We start from the raw sequence: 19,274 nt of genomic DNA on the forward strand, positions 1-19,274 counted from the left end.
TCCTTTCACGAAGCATAGTTTTAGCATCTCAGCCCTTTAGCATCTCAGACCTACCGTCCTTTCACTAAGCACAGTTTTAGCATCTCAGCCCTACCGTCCTTTCACTAAGCACAGTTTTAGCATCTCAGACCTACCGTCCTTTCACTAAGCACAGTTTTAGCATCTCAGACCTACCGTCCTTTCACTAAGCACAGTTTTAGCATCTCAGACCTACCGTCCTTTCACTAAGCATAGTTTTAGCATCTCAGCCCTACCGTCCTTTCACTAAGCACAGTTTTAGCATCTCAGACCTACCTGCCTTTCACTAAGCATAGTTTTAGCATCTCAGCCCTACCGGCCTTTCACTAAGCATAGTTTTAGCATCTCAGCCCTACTGGCCTTTCACTAAGCATAGTTTTAGCATCTCAGCCCTACCGGCCTTTCACTAAGCATAGTTTTAGCATCTCAGACCTACCTGCCTTTCACTAAGCATAGTTTTAGCATCTCAGACCTACCTGCCTTTCACTAAGCATAGTTTTAGCATCTCAGACCTACCTGCCTTTCACTAAGCATAGTTTTAGCATCTCAGACCTACCGGCCTTTCACTAAGCATAGTTTTAGCATCTCAGACCTACCTGCCTTTCACTAAGCATAGTTTTAGCATCTCAGACCTACCTGCCTTTCACTAAGCATAGTTTTAGCATCTCAGACCTACCGGCCCTTCACTAAGCATAGTTTTAGCATCTCAGCCCTACCTGCCTTTCACTAAGCATAGTTTTAGCATCTCAGCCCTACCGGCCTTTCACTAAGCATAGTTTTAGCATCTCAGCCCTACCGGCCTTTCACTAAGCATAGTTTTAGCATCTCAGACCCTACCTGCCTTTCACTAAGCACAGTTTTAGCATCTCAGCCCCTACCTGCCTTTCACTAAGCACAGTTTTAGCATCTCAGACCTACCAAGTGCAATCTAATTTTCATGACACCTAAATGTATTATAATGATCATAGCTCATAGGGCAATATTTTGACAGTGTCTTCCACACATGGAATTGAGACAGTGGGTGGGTATCTGTCTGAGAAGTGTAGTGGATACACCGGGCTCTACCATGCTCACCTGGCTGGCTCTACACCTGTTGGTTTCAGTGGGCTCAGCGGTCTGTGTGAGCGGCCAGGGCGCTTGTCCCACCATCAAACACTGCAACATCAGCGACTGTGAGAACGTGGGGCTTTACATCACTGACCATGCACAGGTAGGTAACACACACCACTTTTCCATTTGGCACTTGATTACTCAAATGATCCCATTTCCAAGACTGTGCAGTGAAACTCTGCAACTCATTCTTCGTTCCCAGGGAATCTACGAGGACAATGAGATCTCCAACAACGCTCTGGCAGGGATCTGGGTGAAAAACCATGGCAACCCTATCATCAGACGGAACCACATCCACCACGGCAGAGACGTGGGCGTCTTCACCTTCGACCACGGCATGGTGAGATGACACTTGTTCTGGTCTGGCTACCACTGAGATGATGCTCCATTAGGGTTGCAAAGGGTCGGGAATTTTGGGAATTTTGCTTATAGCAGCGAACCTTTTTTTGTGGGATACACAAGGTAATTCTGGGTCTTGTGGCATATTTTGGTTAAACTATCCCCAATTCAATGAAATTGTAACCATCTGCATGCACAGTGCATTCTTCCATCACATGTACAGCTGATTCTCAAGATCTTGCACACTAATGAGATGCTATTGAGCCCACACTACTACACTGAGCCAAGGACTACATGCTTTCTTGTAAGTTTTGATTACACTACTGGGTGGGGTGAATATATTTTATGACCTACATTATTTTTTTTGTTAATTAGCAAATAGTAGCCTACAGCAAAGTGTGTTTAAATCATTTCTAACTGAGGTGTGTTAATTCACCTGTTTCCATACATGTTTAATTTTAAAATATTTGTCTTACAAAGGAGTTGGTTAACCTAACTGCTTAACTATTTATCTGTACATGGAATTGTATTTTTTATATATATTTTTTAACTATTGTTTCTGATCTTTACAGGAAAATAACACGGGCACTATCTGATGTGTGGAGACATTTCACTGCAGCTAATGTAGAAGGAAAAGCTGTGTACATTTGCAAATGCTGTGCCAAATCATATGTGAAGAATGCAACAAAGATGCGGAATCATCTGGTCAAGTGCATAAAGTTCCCTCAGCGCTCAGGTATTTTCACTGGTGACAGACAATGCTGCAAACATGAAGTCTGCTTGGTCTAAAGTGGAGGAGTCCTACCCTCACATCACACCCATTGGCTGTGCTGCTCATGCGTTGAATCTGTTCCTCAAGGACACCATGGCACTGAAAACAATGGATACACTCTACAAGAGAGCCAAGGAAATGGTTAGGTATGTGAAGGGTCATCAAGTTATTGCAGGAATCTACCTCACCAAGCAAAGTGAGAAGAATAAGAGCACCACATTGAAGCTTCCCAGAAACACCCGATGGGGTGGTGTTGTCATCATCATCGATGCCATCCATGTCTCCTGGATGGCATCGAGTCTCTCCAAGAAATGGCCATATCACAGTCTGCCGATATGGACAGCCCCATCAAGAGGATCCTCCTGGATGATGTATTTTGGGAGAGATTAAGCAGCCTGAAACCTATAGCAGTAGCCATTGCACGGATTGAGGGAGACAATGCCATTCTGTCTGATGTTCAGACTCTGATTGCAGATATAAGAGAAGAAATCCGTACTGCCCTGCCCATTTCACTGTTGCTCCAAGCGGAGGAAACTACAGTTCTGAAATACATCAAAAAGCGTGAAGACTTCTGCCTGAAGCCCGTACATGTTGGACCCCAAGTATGCTGGCAAGAGCATCCTGCCTGGCGCAGAAAACAACGAGGCCTATGGTGTCATCACTACCGTGTCTCGCCACCTTGGCCTGGATGAGGGCAAGGTTCTTGGCAGTCAGGGGAAGTACACTTCCAAGTAAGGGCTTTGTGATGGAGATGCAATATGGCAGTTGTGCCAACATATCTCATCAGGGACTTTTTTCCCCTGTTGCCTCCATCCTCCAAATCCCACCAACAGCCGCCTCAGAGCGCAACTGGTCCTTGTTTGGGAACACACACAAAAGCATGGAACAGGCTGACCAATACAAGGGTTGAAAAATTGGTGGACATCTGGGCAAATTTGAGGCTTTTTGAGCCTAACAACGAAACACCCTCAACAAGCTTGGAAAGTGACAGTGAAGATGAGGCCTCAGTCTGATGTTCAAGAAGTGGACATTGAGGAGGTCCAGGGAGAAGACATGGATGCCTGAGAGGAAGACAACCAAAGCTTTCATTTTACAGATGTGATGGATCATTGTAGATCGTTCAGTGAAAATCATCTCATGTGAAGTGCCAACTCATTTAACTAAAGTTCAATTTGTAACTAAATTAGTTTTTTTTATTTCTATTGGAAGGATTTAGTCATTTGCAATTATGTCTACTTGTTTCTGTTTCCATATATGGTAAATATATCCAATGCAAAAAACATCTACATTTAAATGGTATTAATATTAATTTGCATATATTCCCTTCAATTCCCACGGAAGGTTTCCACCACTGAATATTCCCCAAAATGTGCTACCCTATGCTCCATATTGGTCTGGTCTGGCTACCCCTGAGAGATGAAGCTCCATATTGGTCTGGTCTGGCTACCCCTGAGAGATGACGCTCCATATTGGTCTGGTCTGGGTGCCCCTGAGAGATGACGCTCCATATTGGTCTGGTCGGGCTGCCCCTGAGAGATGACGCTCCATATTGGTCTGGTCTGGCTACCCCTGAGAGATGACGCTCCATATTGGTCTGGTCTGGCTACCCCTGAGAGATGACGCTCCATATTGGTCTGGTCTGGCTACCCCTGAGAGATGACGCTCCATATTGGTCTGGTCTGGCTACCCCTGAGAGATGACGCTCCATATTGGTCTGGTCTGGCTACCCCTGAGAGATGACGCTCCATATTGGTCTGGCCTGGCTGCCCCTGAGAGATGACGCTCCATATTGGTCTGGTCTGGCTACCCCTGAGAGATGACGCTCCATATTGGTCTGGTCTGGGTGCTCCTGAGAGATGACGCTCCATATTGGTCTGGCTGCCCCTGAGAGATGACGCTCCATATTGGTCTGGTCTGGCTACGCCTGAGATGATGCTCCATATTGGTCTGGTCTGGCTGTCCCTGAGAGATGACGCTCCATATTGGTCTGGTCTGGCTACGCCTGAGATGATGCTCCATATTGGTCTGGTCTGGCTACCCCTGAGAGATGACGCTCCATATTGGTCTGGTCTGGCTACCCCTGAGAGATGACGCTCCATATTGGTCTGGTCTGGCTACCCCTGAGAGATGACGCTCCATATTGGTCTGGTCTGGCTACCCCTGAGAGATGACGCTCCATATTGGTCTGGTCTGGCTACCCCTGAGAGATGACGCTCCATATTGGTCTGGCCTGGCTGCCCCTGAGAGATGACGCTCCATATTGGTTTGGTCTGGGTTCCCCTGAGAGATGACGCTCCATATTGGTCTGGTCTGGCTACGCCTGAGATGATGCTCCATATTGGTCTGGTCTGGCTGTCCCTGAGAGATGACGCTCCATATTGGTCTGGTCTGGCTACGCCTGAGATGATGCTCCATATTGGTCTGGTCTGGCTACCCCTGAGAGATGACGCTCCATATTGGTCTGGTCTGGGTGCCCCTGAGAGATGACGCTCCATATTGGTTTGGTCTGGCTACCCCTGAGAGATGACGCTCCATATTGGTCTGGTCTGGGTGCCCCTGAGAGATGACGCTCCATATTGGTCTGGTCTGGGTGCCCCTGAGAGATGACGCTCCATATTGGTCTGGTCTGGGTGCCCCTGAGAGATGAAGCTCCATATTGGTCTGGTCTGGCTACCCCTGAGAGATGACGCTCAATATTGGTCTGGTCTGGGTGCCCCTGAGAGATGACACTCCATATTGGTCTGGCCTGGCTGCCCCTGAGAGATGACACTCCATATTGGTCTGGCTGCCCATGAGAGATGATGCTCCATATTGGTCTGGTCTGGCTGCCCCTGAGAGATGACGCTCCATTTTGATCTGGACTACAGTTGTGACTAGAGGCCCTTTCTCATTCTTCCTCCATCCCTTGCATCCTCTCGCTTCCTTCTCTATCGTATTGTAGGAGAATCTCTAAGGTCCCTCTCATCTGACTTTCTTCAATGCGTTTTGAGGTGTATATGCAAGGTATTGAGGAATGAATTGAGGAAGAACCTTGGTTTCTACCGTAGCTGGCGAAATAGTGTATTTCTGCTGTAAATACTCAGTCTGTAGCCGTTCTTGTTCTTAAAGAGAAGTGTTGCCTCCCGGTTTCATCCGACTGTAGGTTTTGAAGACTCACCACTGGTTTTAGTTACATAAACCTTAATCCACTAAAAACATGGAAATCTATTCCTAATTTTGGTTACACAAGACATCGGATTGAGGTCATTTTCTAAATAGGAAATAAGTGTTTTTTTAACACCTTGCTCTTCTCAACTGTATTTTGGAGAAAGTATAAGGTTTCTTTCCTGTGAAGTTCTTATCCAATGCTTCTGAAAAGGAGGAGTGATGATCTGATGAATCGAGAAAAGATGAATTGAGAAATAGCCATGGTATTCTGATTTATTACTGACGTGACGGTCTCCTCCTGCAGGGCTACTTTGAGAGCTGCAACATCCACAGGAACCGCATAGCTGGCTTTGAGGTGAAGGCGTACGCCAACCCCACGGTGGTGCGCTGTGAGATCCACCACGGACAGACGGGAGGGATCTACGTGCACGAGAAGGGCCGAGGACAGTTCATCGAGAACAAGATCTATGCAAACAACTTTGCTGGAGTGTGGGTCACCTCCAATAGCGATCCTACAATAAGGTCAGTAGGGTTTTGGGTCAAATACATTCTCTCTTTCTCTCTCTTTTCAAAAAAAAATGCTATTTCGTGCTCGCTCTCTTTCGCTGTCTCGTCTCTCCCTTTGTCCATTATGCAATCTATATTACATTGTATTGATGCTGATGTGTAAATGGATAGTCAATGGTGCCATTTTTCCACGGTGTGTCAATCACAGGGGCAACGCCATCTTCAACGGTAACCAGGGTGGCGTTTACATATTCGGTGACGGCCGAGGCCTCATTGAGGGGAATGATATCTACGGTAACGCCTTGGCAGGGATCCAGATCAGGACGAACAGCTGCCCAATCGTACGACACAACAAGATCCACGACGGACAGCACGGGGGCATCTATGTGGTAAGTAGAACTTTCTAGAACCTTTTTAAATGTGTATTTAAAGAAAGCACATAATCACATGTTTAGTACTTATGAAGCTCATAGCTGTGGTTTATCTGCAACACTTTAGCATATTTAACAACTATTAGCCTGCCATATTAGTGTTAAATAAACCTTCATACAGTAGGCAGCAGACTGACAGAGGATAAGGATGTTAGTAATGTAATTCACGTGTGTCTCCCCTGTAGCATGAAAAGGGACAGGGGGTGATTGAGGAGAATGAGGTCTACAGCAACACGCTGGCAGGAGTCTGGGTGACCACAGGAAGCACACCTGTCCTCAGGAGGAACAGGATACACAGTGGGAAACAGGTATGGACAAAGAGGGAGAGTTGCATTTATTAGGGATCCCTCTTCCTGGGGCCCAAACACACCAAAGCATCCACATTACATATAAAACAGTGAACTAAATCAAAATCAAATCAAATTTATTTGTCACATACACATGGTTAGCAGATGTTAATGCGAGTGTAGCGAAATGCTTGTGCTTCTAGTTCCGACAATGCAGTAATAACCAACAAGTAATCTAACTAACAATTCCTAAACTACTGTCTCATACACAGTGTAAGGGGATAAAGAATATGTACATAAGGATATATGAATGAGTGATGGTACAGAGCAGCATAGGCAAGATACAGTAGATGGTATCGAGTACAGTATATACATATGAGATGGGTATGTAAACAAAGTGGCATAGTTAAAGTGGCTAGTGATACATGTATTACATAAGGATGCAGTCGATGATATAGAGTACAGTATATACGTATGCATTGTTTAAAGTGGCTAGTGATAAATTTACATCATTTCCCATCAATTCCCATTATTAAAGTGGCTGGGGTTGAGTCAGTGTCAGTGTGTTGGCAGCAGCCACTCAATGTTAGTGGTGGCTGTTTAACAGTCTGATGGCCTTGATATAGAAGCTGTTTTTCAGTCTCTCGGTCCCAGCTTTGATGCACCTGTACTGACCTCGCCTTCTGGATGATAGCGGGGTGAACAGGCAGTGGCTCGGGTGGTTGATGTCCTTGATGATCTTTATGGCCTTCCTGTAACATCGGGTGGTGTAGGTGTCCTGGAGGGCAGGTAGTTTGCCCCCCGGTGATGCGTTGTGCAGACCTCACTACCCTCTGGAGAGCCTTACGGTTGAGGGCGGAGCAGTTGCCATACCAGGCGGTGATACAGCCCGCCAGGATGCTCTCGATTGTGCATCTGTAGAAGTTTGTGAGTGCTTTTGGTGACAAGCCAAATTTTTTCAGCCTCCTGAGGTTGAAGAGGCGCTGCTGCGCCTTCTTCACGATGCTGTCTGTGTGAGTGGACCAATTCAGTTTGTCTGTGATGTGTATGCCGAGGAACGTAACTTGCTACTCTCTCCACTACTGTTCCATCGATGTGGATAGGGGGGTGTTCCCTCTGCTCTTTCCTGAAGTCCACAATCATCTCTTTAGTTTTGTTGACGTTGAGTGTGAGGTTATTTTCCTGACACCACACTCCGAGGGCCCTCACCTCCTCCCTGTAGGCCGTCTCGTCGTTGTTGGTAATCAAGCCTTCCACTGTTGTGTCGTCCGCAAACTTGATGATTCAGTTGGAGGCGTGCGTGGCCACGCAGTCGTGGGTGAACAGGGAGTACAGGAGAGGGCTCAGAACGCACCCTTGTGGGGCCCCAGTGTTGAGGATCAGCGGGGAGGAGATGTTGTTACCTACCCTCACCACCTGGGGGCGGCCCGTCAGGAAGTCCAGTACCCAGTTGCACAGGGCGGGGTCGAGACCCAGGGTCTCGAGTTTGATGACGAGCTTGGAGGGTACTATGGTGTTGAATGCCGAGCTGTAGTCGATGAACAGCATTCTCACATAGGTATTCCTCTTGTCCAGATGGGTTAGGGCAGTGTGCAGTGTGGTTGAGATTGCATCGTCTGTGGACCTATTTGAGCGGTAAGCAAATTGGAGTGGGTCTAGGGTGTCAGGTAGGGTGGAGGTGATATGGTCCTTGACTAGTCTCTCAAAGCACTTCATGATGACGGAAGTGAGTGCTACGGGGCGGTAGTCGTTACCTTAGCTCAGTTACCTTCGCTTTCTTGGGAACAGGAACAATGGTGGCCCTCTTGAAGCATGTGGGAACAGCAGACTGGTATAGGGATTGATTGAATATGTCCGTAAACACACCAGCCAGCTGGTCTGCGCATGCTCTGAGGGCGCGGCTGGGGATGCCGTCTGGGCCTGCAGCCTTGCGAGGGTTAACACGTTTAAATGTTTTACTCACCTCGGCTGCAGTGAAGGAGGTAAGTTTGTACTGAATGAGCTAAAGATAACAGTACATCATAATAACATCCCTACACCACCACATATCCACAACATGTTCAATACCACCATACAACAATATCACAATGTGTGTGTATGCATTCACCTTTGTTTGTCTGGAGGGAGATGGGGGGGAGGCACACTGTCAGTTCAGTGGCTCCATGGGCCACTCATCTCCAACGATGGATGGATGAATGCAAACTAAACACTCCCACCTCCCCTCTTGTCTTGTGGGTCATACAGGTTGGTGTCTACTTCTACGACAACGGCCATGGAGTGTTGGAGGACAATGATATCTACAACCACATGTACTCTGGAGTTCAAATCAGGTCAGTGAAAGGGCCGGAACTCAAAATTAATAGACAACCACGCGGTGAGACCCACTGACAACCACGCGGTGAGACCCACTGACAACCACGCGGTGAGACCCACTGACAACCACGCGGTGGGACCCACTGACAACCACGCGGTGGGACCCACTGACAACCACGCGGTGGGACCCACTGACAACCACGCGGTGGGACCCACTGACAACCACGCGGTGGGACCCACTGACAACCACGCGGTGGGACCCACTGACAACCACGCGGTGGGACCCACTGACAACCACGCGGTGGGACCCACTGACAACCACGCGGTGGGACCCACTGACAACCACGCGGTGGGACCCACTGACAACCACGCGGTGGGACCCACTGACAACCACGTGGTGGGACCCACTGACAACCTGTGTAAATAATGTAGTGCGTGTTTCTGTTTTCATAAAGGCATTTAACAGGTGATTTATCACATTGCTATGCACTTTTTGTCATACTATTGATTTTAATTATATGCATTGATTGATTTTGTTGGTTAATGTTTCCCACTGTAACAGAACTGGAAGCAATCCCAAAATCAGACGGAACAAGATCTGGGGAGGTCAAAATGGAGGCATTCTGGTTTACAACTCGGGTGAGAAACCAACTGTTAGTCGCTATCCATCCTCTCAGTCTCAGCTTGATTTTGTCGGCAGAGGGGTGAAGCGAGCACATATTTTCTTCAGAAAGTGTACCTTTTCCACGTGAAATTCATGATGCAGAACAGTTAAGACACCCTGGATTCACAGGTTCTGAGTGGAGTGGCTCCATCACATTCCTGTGTCCCTCAGATGCTCCCTCATGAACTCTATAACCATGATACATGAAAGGGGGACCTCTTGGCTGATATGCTGACTCTGTTTCAGGTTTGGGCTTCATCGAGGACAATGAGATCTTTGACAACGCCATGGCGGGGGTGTGGATAAAGACGGACAGCAACCCCACCCTCAGGAGGAATAAGATCCACGACGGGCGAGACGGAGGGATCTGTATATTCAACGGAGGACGGGGTTTACTGGAGGAGAACGATATCTTCAGGAACGCCCAGGCAGGGGTCCTCATCAGCACCAACAGCCACCCCATCCTGAGGAAGAACAGGATATTTGACGGCTTCGCTGCAGGTGGGCGACGCAAGTGTTGTGTTCATTAGGAACCATATGAAGGAAAGCAGACTGAAAGGGGGAGGGACTACTTGGATTGGTCCAATAACAAATGCCGCAAAAAATGTATTTGACTGTGTGTGTATTAAGCATGACCAGGCAGTATTTAGCTTTGACTCCATGTCTTGATACTCCCCATCCCGGATCCGGGATCGTGAATAAAGCCTCAGGCTCATTAGCATAACGCAACGTTAACGATTTCTGAAAATCGCAAATAAAATGAAAATAATGCACCTGCTCTCAAGCATAGCCTTTTCTTAACAACACTGTCATCTCAGATTTTCAAAATATGCTTTTGAACCATAGCAATTCACTAATTTGTGTAAGAGTATGCAAAGCTAGCTTAGCATTTTGAGTAGCATTTAGCACGCAACATTTTCACAAAAACCAGATAACCAAATAAATAAAATCATTTACCTTTGAAGAGCTTCGGATGTTTTCAATGAGGAGACTCTGTTACATAGCAAATGTTCAGTTTTTCCTGAAAGAATCTTTGTGTAGGAGAAATCGCTCCGTTTTGTACATCACATTTGGCTACCGAAACGAACCGAAAATTCAGTCACCAACAACGTCAAACTTTTTCCAAATTAACTCCATAATATCGACCGAAACATGGCAAACGTTGTTTGGAATCAATCCTCAAGGTGTTTTTTCACATATCTCTTCATTGATATGCAGTTCGTGGAAGCCTGCTTCCCCCTCAGAATCGCATGGAAAAATACCAGCAGCTGAAAAAGACGCACCAATTTCGACGGAGGACACCGGGCGGACACCTGGAAAATGTAGTCTCTTATGGTCAATCTTCCAATGATATGCCTACAAATACGTCACAATGCTGCAGACACCTTGGGGAAACGACAGAAAGGGCAGGCTCATTCCTCTCGCATTCACAGCCATATAAGGAGACAATGGAAAACGGAGCCTCAAAAATCCTGCTGGTTTCCTGGATGCCGTTTCATCTTGGTTTTGCCTGTAGCTCACGTTCTAGGGCACGCACAGAGAATATCTTTGCAGTTCTGGAAACGTCAGTGTTTTCTTTCCAAAGCTATCAATTATATGCATAGTCGAGCATCTTTTTGTGACAAAATATTGCGCTTAAAACGGGCACGTCTTTTTATCCAAAAATGAAATAACCCTATCAGTCCTGAGACTCCAGCTAAAATCGGCTTTTTGTTTATCTGACTTAAATTTTTCTGCATGTCCAGCCCTTATATTTAGCCTTTTTTTACCATTTTATTTTCAGGGCGGGGCTGAACACAAAACAATTTCACATAAACAGTTGCATTCATGAGTTTAATAGACTGTGAAAATAAATGTCCTCAAGCAAAATCTGGATCAAAATGAATTCGTATGAATGCTGTAATACAGAAATTGTTTCCTCCCTGGGAAATGAATATCCAACTAGTCAGTAACAATTGTGTGGAGTTTGTGACAGCAACTATGTGAGCGTATCACAGTATTATAGACACTATGTAGAAGAAACTCTTACCTTTTAACGGTTCTTGTGTAGCTTGTTAGCGACAGAGCAAAACATGTCACGTGAGTTTTTCGTGAGAGTCCCAGCTTTTCATAGATAAACTTGTAGCTCAAACCATTGACTCTACAGACGTAAAAAGACCCAGGGTCAACCCTTGTCTCACAAAACAGCTCAAACACAATGTTTAAATGGGGGTAGAATTCCAAATTGCGCCAGCGTTGCAGTGGGTGGGACTCATTGGGTTAATTGAAGAGGTGGGACCCAATCCCAAATGGACACATAAATGGGCATCTGCTCGTCGAACATCTCAGTCCAAAATCATAGGCATTAATATCGAGTTGCTCCCCCCCTTTGCTGCAATAACAGCCTCCACTCTTCTGGGAAGGCTTTCCACTAGATGGTGGGACATTGCTGCTGGGACTTGCTTCCATATTAGTGAGGTTGGGCACTGATGATTAGGCCTGGCTCAGTCGGCGTTCAAATTCATCCCAAAGGGGGTTGAAGTCAGGACTCTGTGCAGACTAGTCAAGTTCTACCACACCGATCTCGACAATCCATTTCTGTATGAACCTCGCTTTGTGCACGGGTGCATTGTCATGCAGGAAAGGGCCTTCCCCAAACTGTTACCACAAAGTTGCAAGCGGAATCGTCTAGAATGTGTGTTGTAGCATTAAGATTTTCTTTCACTGGAACTACATTTATTTTATTATTTGACCTTTTAAGTCAGTTAAGAACAAATTCTTATTTACAATTACGGCCTACCGGGGAACAGTGGATTAACTGCCTTCTTCAGGGACAAAAAGACACACCTGTCTATATAAGGTGCATGTCAGAGCAAAAACCAAGCCATGAGGTCGAAGGAATTGTCTGTAGGTACCAAAAAATGGAATGTCCCCAAGAACACAGTGGCCTCCATTCTTAAATGGAAGAAGTTTGAAACCACCAAGACTCTTTATAGAGCTGGATGCCCGGCCAAACTGAGCAATCGGGGGAGAAGGGCTTTGGTCAGGGAGGTGACCAAGAACCCCATGGCCATTCTGACAGAGCTCCAGAATTCCTCTCTGGAGATGGGAGAGTTTGCCAGAAGGCACCTTCAGAAACAAGATTAGCTGTGCTGATGAAACCAAGATTGAACTCTTTGGTCTGAATGCCAAGCATCACATCTGGAAGAAACATGGCACCATCCCTACGGTGAAGCATGGTCGTCGCAGCATCATGCTGTGGGGGTGTTTCTCAGCTGCAGGGTCTAGTCAGGATCGAGGCATATACAGAGAGGTCCTTGATGAAAACCTGCTCCAGAGTGCTCAGGACCTCATACTGGGGTGAAGGTTCACCTTCCAACAGGACCACGACCCCAAGCACACAGCCAAGACAACGCAGGAGTGGCTTCAGGTCAAGTCTCTAAATGTCCTGGAGTGGCTCGGACTTACCCCGATCGAACATCTCCGGGGAGACCTGAAAATAACTGTGCAGCAACACTTCCCATCCAACCTGACAGAGCTTGAGAGGATCTTCAGAGAATGGGAGAAACTTCCCAGATACAGGTGTGCCAAGCTTGTAGCATCATACCCAAGAAGACTCGAGGCTGTATTTGCTGCCAAAGGTGCTTCAACAAAGTAAATGGTCTTTCTAGAAACCTGTTTTTGCTTCGTCATTATGGTGTATTGTGCGTAGATTTTGTTTTTTTACATATACTATTTTGTAAAAGTCTTTAACCTAACATGGAAAAGGTCAAGGGGTCTGAATACTTTTTCAAGACACTATAGTGTGTCTCCACCTTGTCGTCTGATAGTTTGTTTGGGTGGAAGTGTAACTATATTAAACTAATGAAATTCTCTCAGATCTCCACAGGTGCTTAGGGGGTCCTGAATCTCCACTTCCCCCATGCTGATCCTGACCTGTCTCTGTTTCTATGTCCACCAGGTATTGAGATCACCAATCATGCCACGGCAACCCTGGAGGGCAATCAGATCTTCAACAACCGCTTTGGAGGGTTGTTTCTCGCATCGGGTGTCAACGTTACAATGAAAGGTAAAAGAGAACGTATTGTTACTAGAATCTAACATTATAGGAACTACTTATGGTCAGTCTCTTTGGCAAAATGGTGGTTTTGAATTCTCTGAAATCGCCTCTAAATTACTTTTTCTTATCTGTACCTGGTCTGATCCAACCCCCCCAGATAACAAAATAATGAACAATCAAGATGCCATTGAAAAAGCTGTGAGCAGAGGTCAGTGCCTGTACAAGATTTCCAGTTACACCAGCTATCCAATGCACGATTTTTACAGGTAATAATTTCTTACCCTGTGTGTATAGATATCTCTACACATATCTGGATATATAGAGAGAGAGCGTTAGAGATATCTTTACACATCTGGATATATATATATATAGAGCGAGCGAGAGATCTCCACACATCTGGATATATAGATGGAGAGATCTCCACACATCTGGATATATAGATGGAGAGATCTCCACACATCTGGATATATAGATGGAGAGATCTCCACACATCTGGATATATAGATGGAGAGATCTCCACACATCTGGATATATAGATGGAGAGATCTCCACACATCTGGATATATAGATGGAGAGATCCCCACACATATCTGGATATATAGATGGAGAGATCCCCACACATATCTGGATATATAGAGAGAGAGCGTTAGAGATATCTTTACACATCTGGATATATATATATATATATATATATATATAGAGCGAGCGAGAGATCTCTACACATCTGGATATATAGATGGAGAGATCCCCACACATATCTGGATATATAGATGGAGAGATCCCCACACATATCTGGATATATAGATGGAGAGATCCCTACACATATCTGGATATATAGATGGAGAGATCCCCACACATATCTGGATATATAGATGGAGAGATCCCCACACATATCTGGATATATAGATGGAGAGATCCCCACACATATCTGGATATATAGATGGAGAGATCCCCACACATATCTGGATATATAGATGGAGAGATCCCTACACATATCTGGATATATAGATGGAGAGATCCCCACACATATCTGGATATATAGATGGAGAGATCCCCACACATATCTGGATATGTAGATGGAGAGATCCCCACACATATCTGGATATGTAGATGGAGAGATCCCCACACATATCTGGATATATAGATGGAGAGATCCCCACACATATCTGGATATATAGATGGAGAGATCCCCACACATATCTGGATATGTAGATGGAGAGATCCCCACACATATCTGGATATGTAGATGGAGAGATCTCCACACATATCTGGATATGTAGATGGAGAGATCCCCACACATATCTGGATATATAGATGGAGAGATCCCCACACATATCTGGATATGTAGATGGAGAGATCTCCACACATATCTGGATATATAGATGGAGAGATCCCCACACATATCTGGATATATAGATGGAGAGATCCCCACACATATCTGGATATGTAGATGGAGAGATCCCCACACATATCTGGATATGTAGATGGAGAGATCCCCACACATATCTGGATATGTAGATGGAGAGATCCCCACACATCTGGATATATAGATGGAGAGATCCCCACACATATCTGGATATATAGATGGAGAGATCCCCACACATATCTGGATATGTAGATGGAGAGATCCCCACACATATCTGGATATATAGAGAGAGATCCCCACACATATCTGGATATGTAGATGGAGAGATCCCCACACATATCTGGATATATAGATGGAGAGATCCCCACACATATCTGGATATATAGAGAGAGAGATCCCCACACATATCTGGATATATAGATGGAGAGATCCCCACACATATCTGGATATATAGATGGAGAGATCTCTACACATATCTGGATATATAGATGGAGCGCGTCATCCAGTGGGGTATTCCAGAAAGCAGGATTATGAAGTTAGTCGGCAAACTTTGATAAACAGCCACATACAACTCTTGATTTTCTGATTTATTGAGAATGCTACTTTTGTAAATGTTAAGTCTGTATTTCTCAAAAAGATGAAGTTATTTTAAGCAATGGTGGATTCATTGATCCATCTGTCCACTTTAATGGATGAAACTCATTTGGCTCGTCACCTGTTTCTTTGTTCTGTCCCTCCGTGTGGTCAGGTGTCACACCTGTAACACAACAGACCGCAACGCCATCTGTGTGAACTGCATCAAGAAGTGCCACCAGGGGCACGACGTTGAGTTCATTAGGCATGATAGGTACGTTACTGTTCTGTTTAATGCCTTTTTAATGACAGTGATATTTCACTCTTAAGTTACTTTTAATTATATCTGGTTTTATATTGCACAATCGTGTGCAGAACCTCTCCCTCCTGTGCCAAATGATAGTTCACATTCAAATCTGTTTATGTACAGTAAATCTGAAGAGCTGACTGGAGATGTGCTAGTATTTCAGTGGCTACTTGATCAGTTGATATTTCCTCCCGGTCTTCCACTTCAGTCATTTTCAATATTATAATCCGTACCTTCTCTGTAGATTCTTCTGTGACTGTGGAGCCGGAACCTTGTCAAACCCCTGCACGCTAGCCGGAGAGCCTACGCATGACACGGACACACTGTACGACTCCGCCCCTCCTATAGAGTCCAATACGCTGCAACACAACTGAGCTGGACCTCCCACCTCTGGACCTATTCCCTATATAGTGCACTACTTTTGACTAGGACCCTATGCTGGCCAGGTCAAAAGTGGTCCACTATGTGGGGAATAGGGTGCCATTTTGGACCGACACAGAAACTCCTCTTTGTTCAGCTAACTTGTCCACTAATGCATGGGAAGGAGGAAAAATACAATACAAACTGTTATAAATATTTCAATTGTTTCACACATGAAAATATGTAAAAATGGATGTTGTGGTGGATAAAGACAAGCTGAAAGGAGACATACATTTATATACTGAAAAATGTTCTGCTGTGGATGCACCGCTCCCCCCTTGTTTTCCTTCCCAGCAATGTATTGGCGGAGAGGAGAGGACCTGGTCGAATGTAGTGCCCTATGAACGGAATAGGATGCCATTTCGGACTCAGAGATATTGACTCAGGTTGAAGGAGAATTAATGGGAAGCATTGCAGTTTTATAACGGAGCCGGGGAGAGGTGGATGGGCGCTAGCCATCTTCATGCCCCCCGCCGCCTTTGCGAAGTGGTCAAGTCAGACTGCAGTTATTGTACAGAGCCATGAATGATGGCAGGACGGCACAGCAACGCTCAGAGCCATAAAAGGAACCAGTTCCTCGCCACACACTGCCTATGTCTCCGGGCAGCAAACCCCTGTGGCGTTGGTATGGATACAACAAATTAAATATTAATGACCTAGCACTTCCGCTTTTAATTTTTTGGGTGAAAACAAAGTTTTTGATTTTAAATGTTTTTTTCCCCTGTAGCTTTGTATTTTCATGCAAAAATGTTACTGTACTTGAATGTCTTATTTTATTAAATATAATAGTTTTTTTTGGTTATTCAACCATAGACTTGCTGTAAGTGTACTCATGTCGCAGTATCTACGTTCTTTCTGTGAAAGAGAACAAAAAAAAAAAACATTTTCCCCCAGCAATGTTGACTTTCAAATGTGAGACTTTTAGAATTGATCGTGGCTGTTTCGAGCCTGGACACCTTTTCTTTTTGTCTGCAATATGGAGTTCAAGGAGCCATGAATGCTTCTCTACATATTTCCTATTTGGACCATACTGCAGGTAACCTCAGTATAATTGTCAAAGTATAAGCGCTGGATTCAATTCGTATTGTGGGAAATCTGACCTAAATTTAGGGTAATTTCGATTGAGCCGACACATGCAAGTTTCACTGTGAATGCAGTCTCCGAAAGCAGGAACATTGATTTAAAGGCATTTTATAACGCAGATCTTTTGTAATATGGATTGAATCCAGCCCTCAGTCTTGTGAAATCACAGCTGTCTTCATTTAGGCTCCAAGGTCCAGGGTGTACTGTAGTGCTTTCCTAGTCTGGTCCCAGATCTGTTTGTGCCGTTCCCCATAATGACCACAGGAGTTGTCAATGCCACACGAACAGATCTGGGACTGACTAGGAGATTAAAACATTGCTGGAGCTTTTTTTTTGTAACACAAGAGCTCTACTGAATGAGACTAAGTATCCACACAGCGGTAAATGGTTTATTACGTTCCCCTCCACCCCATCTATGTGTATTGGTGACTGTGGGCTCTCAAACAGCTTGAATTGTATGCATGTACCATAACACCCAGACTTAATATATTGTGGAGTATTCAATAACCATTATGTAGATGCTAGTGAATTAAAAGGGTTTACTTTCCTAGATAGAGAAAACTGGTCATTTTTTTAAATGAACTTTATTAGATGATAATACATTAGTGACTTGTGGAAAAGAGCAGGAAAGGGGTGTGTTCAGGGATGGGAAAGGTTTAATGTTGCAGATAGAATGAATACTTTGACAAATGTATCGTGTAGAACTTTGTAAAGTTATGTCCTAAACAGGCCCCAACAACAAAAGGGTGCATTTTCACAGGTTGCTGATCATCTGGAGAGCAAGGCAAACTGTATGCCAGCTGCTTTGGGGTCTTCAGCATACAAACACAGCTTCCTGTGGAACAATTTTTTTTAGAAAAATGCATTTACTCTGCAGTCAGATAGGTGTGGGGGACTACCTTAATATTTGCTTCTTCAAGTGTACAAAACATTAAGGACAGACTGACCAGGTGAATCCAGATTAAAGCTATGTTAATTTATTGATGTCACCTGTTAAATCCACTTCAATCAGTGTAGATGATGTGGAGGAGACAGGTTCAAGGATTTTTAAGCCTCGAGACGGATTGTGTCAACCACAACGCTGCCGAGTTTCATGCTCAACAGTTTCCTGTGTGTATCAAGAATGGTACACCACCCAAAGGACATCCAGCCAACTTGACAACTGTGAGTAGCTTTGGAGACAACATGGGGCAGCATCCCCATGTTCAGGAGGAGGGGGGGTTGCGTAACTCAATATTAGGAATGTGTTCTTAATGTTCGGCTTTCTCTGTACGTTGGTTACATCAAATATGGAGTTTAGCTGAGCAACTATCGTCATCACGTCTGGTGTGTGCTTACAATTTTTTTTTTTACAAGCAACTAAAAAAATCATTTTTGGCACCTCGGATGTATTGTGCAGTCGTAGACTTGACCTGTGGCAGCGATTTACATTGGTTGCTTGCTTTTCGGTTGCTTGTAAAATTCTAGTTGGACTTTTTTAAAGCATATACCCGCCGTAACGGGAGTAAAAGAGACGGCTCTGCAAGCATTATGTTGAACACCTAACGTAGACCTGCTAAACGTGAATAATTTTTGAGTACCACTTCAGCGTGACAGCGCGCATGCGATCGCGACACTGCTCAAACCATTGGCTAAACATGTTGCATTTGCCTGACGTTTGCAGAAGACTGCCTCTGCAGGAATGGAAGGCTATAGACTTATGGATACTTAGTAATAATTGGCTGCTCTTCAGTAGCTAACTAGAAACAAGTTTAAATGTACTACCAGGGCTCTCCCTTCAAATCAAATTTTATTTGTCACATACACATGGTTAGCAGATGTTAATGCGAGTGTAGCGAAATGCTTGTGCTTCTAGTTCCGACAATGCAGTAATAACCAACAAGTAATCTAACTAACAA

General features: G+C 44.9%; 1 protein-coding gene across 3 annotated transcripts in view; it reads left to right on the forward strand.

The window, feature by feature from the left end:
• Positions 1 to 17,926, forward strand: part of LOC135511867 (F-box only protein 11-like) — a 56,057-nt gene extending 38,131 nt beyond the window's left edge. For 2 of the 3 annotated variants that reach the window (XM_064933368.1, XM_064933369.1), the window contains exons 10-21: positions 1,122 to 1,228; positions 1,331 to 1,468; positions 5,691 to 5,908; positions 6,102 to 6,282; positions 6,510 to 6,632; positions 8,856 to 8,941; positions 9,487 to 9,563; positions 9,835 to 10,089; positions 13,529 to 13,636; positions 13,785 to 13,893; positions 15,742 to 15,840; positions 16,118 to 17,926. In XM_064933368.1, the coding sequence (XP_064789440.1) occupies positions 1,122 to 1,228; positions 1,331 to 1,468; positions 5,691 to 5,908; positions 6,102 to 6,282; positions 6,510 to 6,632; positions 8,856 to 8,941; positions 9,487 to 9,563; positions 9,835 to 10,089; positions 13,529 to 13,636; positions 13,785 to 13,893; positions 15,742 to 15,840; positions 16,118 to 16,247 (1,631 nt within the window). In that variant the 3' untranslated portion in view covers positions 16,248 to 17,926. The remainder of the gene's footprint in view (positions 1 to 1,121; positions 1,229 to 1,330; positions 1,469 to 5,690; positions 5,909 to 6,101; positions 6,283 to 6,509; positions 6,633 to 8,855; positions 8,942 to 9,486; positions 9,564 to 9,834; positions 10,090 to 13,528; positions 13,637 to 13,784; positions 13,894 to 15,741; positions 15,841 to 16,117) is intronic. The other variant, XR_010451329.1, reaches the window with a different exon arrangement.
• The last annotated feature ends 1,348 nt before the right edge of the window (positions 17,927 to 19,274 follow it).

The sequence above is a fragment of the Oncorhynchus masou genome, chromosome 24 (assembly GCF_036934945.1).
Source record: "Oncorhynchus masou masou isolate Uvic2021 chromosome 24, UVic_Omas_1.1, whole genome shotgun sequence".
NCBI classification, from domain to species: Eukaryota; Metazoa; Chordata; class Actinopteri; order Salmoniformes; family Salmonidae; genus Oncorhynchus; species Oncorhynchus masou.